The following is a 9,840-nucleotide window of genomic DNA, read 5'->3' on the forward strand; positions in this document are numbered from 1 at the left end:
AGAACAACCATTGAGGTATCAAACTGTTCAGCTTATTCAGGACATGTGTGCTTGTATTTTTCTTGTCTGTAACATTTATAGTTTTTAATAAATTCATCTTTTTGCACAAAAATTTCCCCATTGGAAATGAATGGGACAAAGTTTGAACCTTAATATCTGCAGCATAGCTTGTGCTAGAAACACCATTTCAACTCTGTTCAACTCATGAGACGTTCAGCTACCACTACTACTACTTTTGAAATATTTAGCTTTATTTTGAAAATCTTGCCCCATTCAAATGAATGGAAAAATTCTATTTCAGCATACTTTCAGCTATTTCAGGCATCAAAATGTTCAGCTCCTCAAGGACATTCATGCTACTATTCAGAATTTTTGTAAACTTCCTACTTTCGAAATATATTGCTTTATTTTGAAAATTTGAAATATTTAGCTTTATTTTGAAAATCTTGCCCCATTCAAATGAATTGGGAAATTCTACTTCAGCATATTTTCAGGTATGAACATGTTCGGAGATCATACACCATTTGAGCTCTTCAAGGACATTCATACTACTATTCAGAAGTTTTCAAAACTTCATACATTTTAAATATTCAGCTTTATTTTGAAAATCTTGCCCTCATTCAAATGAATGGGGAAATTCTACTTCAGCATACTTTCAGCTATTTCAGCTATCAAAATGTTCAGCTCTTCAAGGACATTCTATTCTATTATTCAGAAGTTCTCTACACTTCATACATTTGAAATATTTAGCTTTATTTTGAAAATCTTGCCCTATTCAAATGAATGGGGAAATTTTTCTTCTGCATACTTCCAGCTATTTAAATGTTCAGCTCTTCAAGGACATTCATGCTTCCATTCAGAACTTTTCAAAACTTCATACTTTTGAAATATTTAGCTTTATTTTGAAAATCTTGCCCCATTCAAATGAATTGGGAAATTCTACTTCAGCATATTTTCAGGTATGAAAATGTTCAGCTCTTCAAGGACATTCATGCTTCTCTTCAGAGTTTTTCTAAACTTCGTACATTTAGAAAATGTAGCTTTATTTTGAAAATCTTACCCCATTCAAATGAATGGCAGAAATTTTACTTCAGCATAATTTCAGCTATCAAAATGTTCAGCCCCTATTCGATATTTATGCTTCTATTCACAACTTTTCTGAATTTCATACTTTTGAAATATTTAGCTTTATTTTGAAAATTTTGTCCCATTCAAATGAATGGGAAAATTCTACTTCAGCATACCTTATGACCTATTTCAGCTATCAGAATGTTCAGCTATTCAGGGACATTCATGCTGCTATTCAGATGTTTTCTACACTTCATACTTTTCAAATATTTAGTTTTATTTTGAAAATCTTGTCCCATTGAAATGAATGGGAAAAGTATACTTCAGCATACTTTCAGGTAGCAAAATGTTCAGCTCTTCAAGGACATTCGTCTAAACTTCATACTTTTGCAATATTTAGCTTTATTTTGAAAGTTTGCCCCATTCAAATGAATGGGGAAATTCTACTTCAGCATACTTTCAGGTAGCAAAATGTTCAGCTCTTCAAGGACATTCGTCTAAACTTCATACTTTTGCAATATTTAGCTTTATTTTGAAAGTTTGCCCCATTCAAATGAATGGGGAAATTCTACTTCAGCATACTTTCAGGTAGCAAAATGTTCAGCTCTTCAAGGACATTCGTCTAAACTTCATACTTTTGCAATATTTAGCTTTATTTTGAAAGTTTGCCCCATTCAAATGAATGGGGAAATTCTACTTCAGCATACTTTCAGGCAGATAATTCTTTCAGGTGTCAAAATGTTCAGCATTTTCAAGGCGATCCTTCAGCACATAGCATCCACACGCATTTTTGACAGGAAATGCATTTCTCTTATTCACTTACAGTTTACACACAAACAAGGCTTGAAAACAGGAACTGGTTGTTTTCATTTCCTCTCTAATCATAAAACTGTGCAATAACTGATTCACTACAGAGCCTTATACTCTTTGCTTTCCTGATAAAATTATTACTGTTAAACTGTGAATGTTGATGAAATGCGTTATACCGGTGTATGGTGTGCGTTTAAGTAAAGCAGCATGTGTGGGACATTTGTGCATTCAGTTTGTGTGTGTGTTCAATTAAGGGTTTGACCACAACACAGTGAAAGACCACAAGTGTGTGTGAGAGAACAAAGGAGACTGTGTGCAAGCTTGACATCACATTTTCATCACCCAAATATTAATAACACACACACACACACTGTGTTATCTGCTTTAGGCCTGAGCACAGTAGAGACTGGAGGCCCCAGCCTGACCCTTAGCCAGGCAGGTGGGGAGCAAAAGAGTAATCTGTGCCGAGGCCTTGACTCTTGGGTGAGAGGGGCAGAAGTAGAGGGAGGAGGGAGGGTGGGAAGTCAGCATGATGGGGCAGCAAGCGGTCCTTTTGAAATGGAAGCCTGGGCAGGACATGCAGCGGACATGGCCAGGGAAAGGGGTGAGCTGTGAGACAAGGAGCTAATTTTTTTCTGCTGAGGGAGTTGGAAAATGGGGTGGGATTCTTATCTGTGTGTCTAGGATTACCGAGAAGCAAGCCACATGCGCCGACGGAGGGCTTCTCCGATGCCATTTCCTGCTGGCAGGGGTCTGTGTGAGTCGGCTTGGTAGGAGCGCAGCAGAAACAGCACCTGTACACACAAATACACACATACTTAAACTTTTATACATGTGAGGATCATTGATCCATGAGCCGGATCAAACCAGCCTAAATGTTACTTGTACTGTCACTTTTTAAAAACAGACATTTTCTGGATTCACCAGCTACAGATGTTGAAACAAAGACTTGAAATACATTAACAGATGTGTATCAGGTGGGTACAGAAAGTGCTTGAATGGTACTTTTTTTTGTCTATTAATCATCTTCATAATGTGATGACAGACTAAGATCTCTCATGCATGTGTGCGATTCCCTGTTTATGTCAAGCTGACAAAGATTCACATCAGTTCAAGTGAATGAAAGGAGTAGATGTGCAGTAGCTATACAGTGTGTAGTGAAAAAGTGTAACATAAAATCTCAAACTGTTTCCTATTGAATATCAAGTAATTTGTTTCATTGTGGTTGATGTGACAGTGTGAGACTGAGCAAGTTTGTAGCAGGTGGACTGGTGGTTGTGAGTGGTCAGAGGCAGGACACAGGGTGGCTGGGGTGTGTATTCTTGGCCTTGGTAAGTACTTTTTAAGCCGGGGCCATGGCCACAGACCAGTAGGAAACCATTCATTATGCTGTGCAGGGAAGGCGACGTGGGGAAAAACCAGGCTGACCATGTAGCACCAAGCCTGGCCACCGAGTCCTGGCCTTCCCCCTCTCTTCTCCTGCAGTCTCCACACCTATGCCATACCCACTGGCTCACACAAACAGCTTGCACACTATCACTCTCTAAGGGCTATTCCACAAAAAGCCGAATTCCCAAACCAAATCTTGAGCCACTCCAAGTGGTTCCACTATCAAAAAAAACAACAACAAAAAACAGCTTACCTGTGGAGCACTTCATTCAGGAAATTTATAGGTGTGACCAATAGACACAGTGAACTCCTGATCCATCTTACATTTGTCAAGGGAGCAGTAAATGATTCTAGCAGTGGCCTAACATCCTGTTTGTTCAATACAGTGCTACCACACTAGAATTATCTTTATTACCTACGTTGGAACTGTGAGATCACTTCTGTTTTGGTGGAGTGCAGGACAGATTTGTTGGACTGGCAATAAGTCTGACAAGCCTTAAATCCGCAAAACACACTACATTCTGTTCTCTTTAACTTGCTGGTATACAACTAACCAAACATCATTATGTCAAGGACAGGGTAAAGTCATGATACAAACTCCAACAAGACTGAATACAAACAGAAACAAAATGTGAAGATACAAAAAACATCTTAATCACATTCAATTTTGACTTGGTGGTCAACAAATTATGTGAGCTGGCATTAAACTCAACAGCAGACATGTTAGACATGGTGTGGGCATTCTCAAAACAGTCTAAGTTAGCTGCTTCTGTTGAAACAAATCAAAGAGGATTTTGCTGCTATCACATTATGAATCCGGTCGACTCAGGGAGGCCCGTTAAAATGTTTTCTCAGCAGGAGCCCCAATACCAGCACTGGCTGCAGTGAGAGAGTCATATGCCTTTATTCCCTCTCTGCTCTCCACAGCTATACCTCATCCACCAAGTTGGGAAGTCCCTGCATGGGAGGCTCAACCAGCTCAATCCAGCCCCATATTGAGAAAACTGGAATATTTATAGAAAATGCAACCTCCCTGATCCTCCTCCCAAAGATAGAGTGCAGAACTACAGCCCCATGTGGGAGGAGATGCTGGGATTGGATCAAGCTCAAATAAATGAGAAAATAAAAGAGAAGTGCAGGCTCATTTTTGTTAATTCAATTTCAAGGTTTTTCCCTTAAACTGTCTTAAAGGTGCTTTTTGTCAAATTCAGCAAATATCTGCTCAAGAGCTGCTAGCTATTCATTCTGCCATATTTGTGTGCTTGCATGCTGTCCATTTGATGCTGTTTTAGAATTATAACATTTGTTTTACTTCTCTTTTGGTCAGCTAGGCCAGTTTAGTGTTGCTGCCTTGGCAATACACATTTATGAATCTGGGGACAGAACTTTTGAAGGCAGAGTTAAGGGAGGGGTATATTTGTTTGGCCGTTGACATGAAATATCATCAATCCTTCTCCAACATTGCTGACTCCCCCTTTAATGTGGACTTGTTTTCTTTTTGCATTTGTTTTGATCATCACTAAACGGCATCACGTTTCAATTAACACTACAACTACCTGTATGAAAAGTATCATTACAATGATTAATCCCTCAAAATGAACTACTATACACCAGAATAAGACATTTAAAAGGTGTCCTGTAAACTTGTAAGCATTTCTGTTTACAACCGTTTCTCATCAAAACACACTATATGTATGTATACTTGAGGTCTAACAAACATGGTAAAATGTATTTCCTTTATCATATAACATTAAAAAAGTTGACATCTCCTTAAAGTTTAAAACCTGCATTGTTGAAAGCCACATTTATTGTAAACACATTTTCTTCTTCGCTGCCTTTGCTTGCACTTTGCTAGGTTTCCAACTGACCAATGGAATGGTGTGAAACATATATTATGTCACCCTAGTGCACATACATGTGTGTCCTTATGCATGTGCACAAGAGCAAACTAAATGGTAGCCCACACTTAAAATATTGTTCCATAGTAAATCTTCTCAATATAAATTTAGTATCAGTTTCAATGACAAAATTTGAGAACTTAATTGATACAATATTGTAATTAAATGTAAACTGAATGTATAAAAGCATTAAAAACTAATTACTAATTGATTTAATTATGGAACTTACATAATTAAAGACAAACAAATTAAGACATTTGGAGACTCATTATTTTCATGGCTAAAAATACAGGCGTTAAAAATTCAGCAGTTTGGAAACATTCATTATTTGCAAAAATGTATGGAGACACATTTAAGTTTTACAGTAGGCCATAAGTTCAAGTTCAAGATTTTATTTTCCATTTATGCATAAACAGACAGTCTAGGCATATAGGAATTCTTGTGTAGCTCTCCTTTGGAGTCAGGTAAGGTGTCAAAAGCCAGAAAGAACACTTTTTAAATAAAAAAAAAAAAGTTACATAAGGATGACAAAGTATTAAAACAGAATACACAAAAATAAGATAATAGTTTTACCACAGTGAACTTCAAACATTGCACTTAGTAATTCACATGGTGGAGTTGGATGTGGCATTACACTTGATGAGGTCTTGATGAGGGGTTATTGCACATATATTCTCACATTTCTCACATTTTTGTATTTGCCATCAGTTTTACTGCGGCAGGGAAAAAGCTGTTGTAAAGTCTTGGTCTGTGTGTTATGATACTGTCTGCCCTGCTGTGCCTGAGGCTGCAGGTGCAGTTTTTGTGTCTGAGCAGAGTGTGAGCTGGGTGGTGTGGATCCCACAAAACACCGAACCAAAGATGCCAGGTAGAGGTGTGGGACATTGCAGGGGCAGGTGACAATTCTCTGTGGGTTTGTTGTTATGAGCAACATCTTTCACATTAGTTTGGTCCATTATTAATATACTACATGAGTGTAGTATATTAGTGTAGTTCCAAGTCCAAGATATATTTTCTACTGCATAACTATGGTAACCTGTAGCTCAATAGCCCTCTAGAGCTTTGGGTTGCAACTTTATGTAGCAAAACACTATGGCACACCACAGCAAAATATGAACAATGTCCAAACCTATTTGAATGGCTTGTTTTCTAGTAAGGCATTTAACTGCCTCTGTGTGTTTGTGTTGCAACAGGCCTTACTCCTCTTTTGGGCCCAGTAAAAATAGTGGTGGTGGATGTGTCGTCCCTTCAGACTCTGTTATCAGCCTGCCATGCTGTGCCTCCCACTGCCGCAACCATAGACTGACCACACGCCCGCTGCAGCAAGTACATGTGCATGCATGCAGGCATACATGGATACACACACACACACACACACACACACAAACACAAAGTGAAGAAACTACATGGCAGTTCTTGGCTCAGTCCAGTAAAAAAACACAAAGAAACAAATAAATTAGTTTTCACATACGGTAAAACCAGACACAGGTTAGGCAAAGTTTGGATGTGCCCAATTAGGCAAAAAGAGGTCTCAGTAAAGACAAGCTAAATATAATAAGAAATAAACACACTATCTCACTCTGTAGAGCCACATTCTAAACAAACAAACAAAGCTCACATATGTTCCTTAGACATGCATTATAATGCACCTTTAACTGAAGAACTTTGCAAACAAACTCCATAATGAAAACTGTGAACTGTGGATGACAGCTCTGCAAAAATCTACTGAGAGGACCTTAAGTTAAGATTATTTTGTGAATCTAAACATTTGGGTCAGTGTCTTAAACTGGAGATTAATGAATTCCAAAGAATTTTGTAGAGAAATGGCGGGCAATCCATGAAATGTGATGGCACTAAAATGTATATAAAAATTTTCAACAGTAGAGTAGAGGAGGTTGATACCTTATTGATCCCACAGTGGGGAAATTTCTGAACAGTATATTATGATCTGATTAATACTGCCACCAGGAGGACACAGAGAATGGTTAAAATGCAACTTTATGTGATGAGAATATGGAAGAGAACCCTATTAAAGTTCATATGCCATGTGGAACTCTGTTTAAGAACACACAGTAGCCTACCTTAAATTGTGCTACCACTGATCCTTGTCTGTAAACACTGCTTGAGACCTCCTTACATGGCCTCTGTTACAACTTCAAGGCTAATGTGTGACACCTGCATCAAGCACCTCGTCATATTGAAGCAGCCTGTCTGGGTTTTCAGATCCACACTTTCTGTCCCTGGCTCAGCTTTCAGGGTTTACTCAGACAGTCCAGGCAGACCACAGGCCAAAGGCAGCAGTCGTAACAACAGACCAAAAAAGGAAATCATCGGAAAACAACAGGGAAGAAGGCATCTGAGAAGACAACACCAACACTGCTGCTCTCAGAGAAAAGGAGACAAAACCACTCCTAATTCTCAAGCCTCCTCCTGTCAGTCTGTTTCATTTAGCCTCTGTTGTGGAAATACGCAAAGGATTACATCCATCAAGCCAGCCTTCCTCAAACGCCACAGCTTTAATACTTCTGGCCCGTACCGGGAATTGTGGGCCAGGGCTTTTGCTGGCACGTGTCGAGACAGGATGGTGTCGAGCTGCTTTTTCTGCATTAGTGCCGCTCTGTCTGTTGTTAAACTGTGTTCTGGTTGTATCAACAGAGTTTTGGGGCAGGCTGGAGTAGTTGAAGTGATTCCAGTGTGTTTTAAAATGGCTCATGAAAAGCAAGGATCTCACTCAGGCCAACTACAGGACAGGGCTGCCTTGAATTAAGAATATAAATCTGGCAGACCTTGGCAGACCCTCCTGCTTCAAATGCTCCACCATCATTCCAGTCCCCAAGAAAACCTCCATCAGTGGACGGAAGAACTACAGACCTGTCGCCCTGACGTGTAGTTATGAAGTCCTTTGAAAGACTGGTGCTGGCCCACCTGAAGGACATCATTGACCCCCTGCTGGACCCCATGCAATTTGCCTACCGGGCAAACAGATCAGTAGACGATGCGGTGAACAAGGCACTGCATTACATCCTGCAACACCTCAACTCCCCAGGGACGTATGCACAGGACCTCTTTGTGGACTTCAGCTCAGCGTTCAACACCATCATCCTGGACATCCTCCACTCCAAACTGACCCAGCTCACTGTGCCTGCCCCCACCTGTCAGTGGATTACGAGCTTTCTGACAGACAGGGAGCAGCAGGTGAGGCTGGGGAAAACCACATCCAGCACCCGGACAATAAGCACAGGTGCCCCCCAGGGATGTGTGCTCTCCCCTCTGCTGTTTTCACTCCACACCAATGACTGCATCTCGAAGGACCCCGCTATCAAGCTCCTAAAGTTTGCCGATGACACAACGGTCATTGGTCTCATCTGAGATGGTGACGAGTGAGCCTAAGATGGGAGGTCGAGCAGCTGGTCCTGTGGTGTAGCCGCAGCAACCTGTAGCTGAACACGCTCAAAACAGTGGAGATGACAGTGGACTTCAGGAACCATCACCAAGAAGGCACAGCAGAGGATGTACTTCCTGCGCCAGCTCAGGAAGCTTGACCTGCCCCAGGAGCTGCTGATACAGTTCTACAGAGGAATCATCTGAGGAATGATTCTGATTCTTTTCAGCGAGATTACTGTAACCCACCTTATAACCTTACTGTAACCCACCTTATAAGAGGGTACAATGTGTGTTATAATTCTGTTTAATAGTTTCACGTATCAAACGCTTTATTTTGAAAACTGGAAGTTTATTTTGGTAATTACAGGGAGAGGAAGTCTTGACATCGTATGAAAAACGTGATGTGATAATACATAGTGTACAGTTAAACTCATGCTAAACAAAGAGGAAAAAAGTCCATAAGAACTTCTTAAAATAGGAAAAAAAAGAGTGAAAACTCATCTTAAGTTCGAGGGAGCTCGTGCTTAACCTCAGATGACCTGAAGGCGCAAAACTTTAGGTGTTGAAAAACGGAAGCCTTGGCAAGCTATTTTATAGTTCCAATGAATGTTAGCATGCTATGCTAATGATATGCTAGCGTTAGCTAGTAGCAGGTCGAGAGTAAGAGTATGGTTTATGTTGTTAATTCTTGTGTGATATGTGTTTGTGTATGTGTTAGTCGATGGCAGAAGTGTATAATTCATGGTAATATACTATGCAGTGCTAAAAAAACAGAAGAGCACAAGTTAAAGGGATCCTTCATTGTTAAAACTGCCTGTATATTTTCACAATATATAGTTATTAATTGTGGATGCACAATATTGGAATTGATTATTTAAAGATGATAAGTTCTTACATGATGAATGTATAAAATGTTCACAATATTTTGAACTAAATGAATGATGAATATGATATGACTTGACTTAAGAAGAAAAAAAAAACTGTTGTAAATACAGGTCACGTCTTTTTTGATTTTCCTGGCGGGAATGGAGTATGGAAGATCATCAGCAGCCGTCCGAGAGGGACAACTGAACCTTGTGTAATGGCGAGCCACCCAGTGTGATTCCATGGTATCCAATCATCAAAGCGACAGATCATCTATCTGTGTTAGTGTTGCACGATATACCGGTACTAGTATGGTACCGCGGTACTGAGGCATTTAAAATGGTACTATACTGCATTTGGATGGGACCGGTACTTGCAGCGCCGCCGGCAGCGCCCGCCCGCAACAGAGGAAAACAGAGCAGGAAAC

The 9,840-nt window shown here is 40.0% G+C and overlaps 1 protein-coding gene across 4 annotated transcripts in view; it reads right to left on the reverse strand.

The window, feature by feature from the left end:
• Window positions 1–9,840, reverse strand: part of thada (THADA armadillo repeat containing) — a 216,528-nt gene that overhangs the window by 84,422 nt on the left and 122,266 nt on the right. For all 4 annotated transcript variants that reach the window (XR_002276928.1, XM_020624135.1, XM_020624136.1 and 1 more), the window contains exon 30: window positions 2,569–2,672. Coding sequence is in view for 3 of the 4 variants with exons in the window: in XM_020624135.1 (XP_020479791.1) it covers window positions 2,569–2,672 (104 nt within the window). In the remaining variant the exon portion in view is untranslated. The remainder of the gene's footprint in view (window positions 1–2,568; window positions 2,673–9,840) is intronic.

The sequence above is a fragment of the Monopterus albus genome, unplaced genomic scaffold (assembly GCF_001952655.1).
Source record: "Monopterus albus unplaced genomic scaffold, M_albus_1.0 scaffold320.1, whole genome shotgun sequence".
In the NCBI taxonomy this organism is placed as follows: Eukaryota; Metazoa; Chordata; class Actinopteri; order Synbranchiformes; family Synbranchidae; genus Monopterus; species Monopterus albus.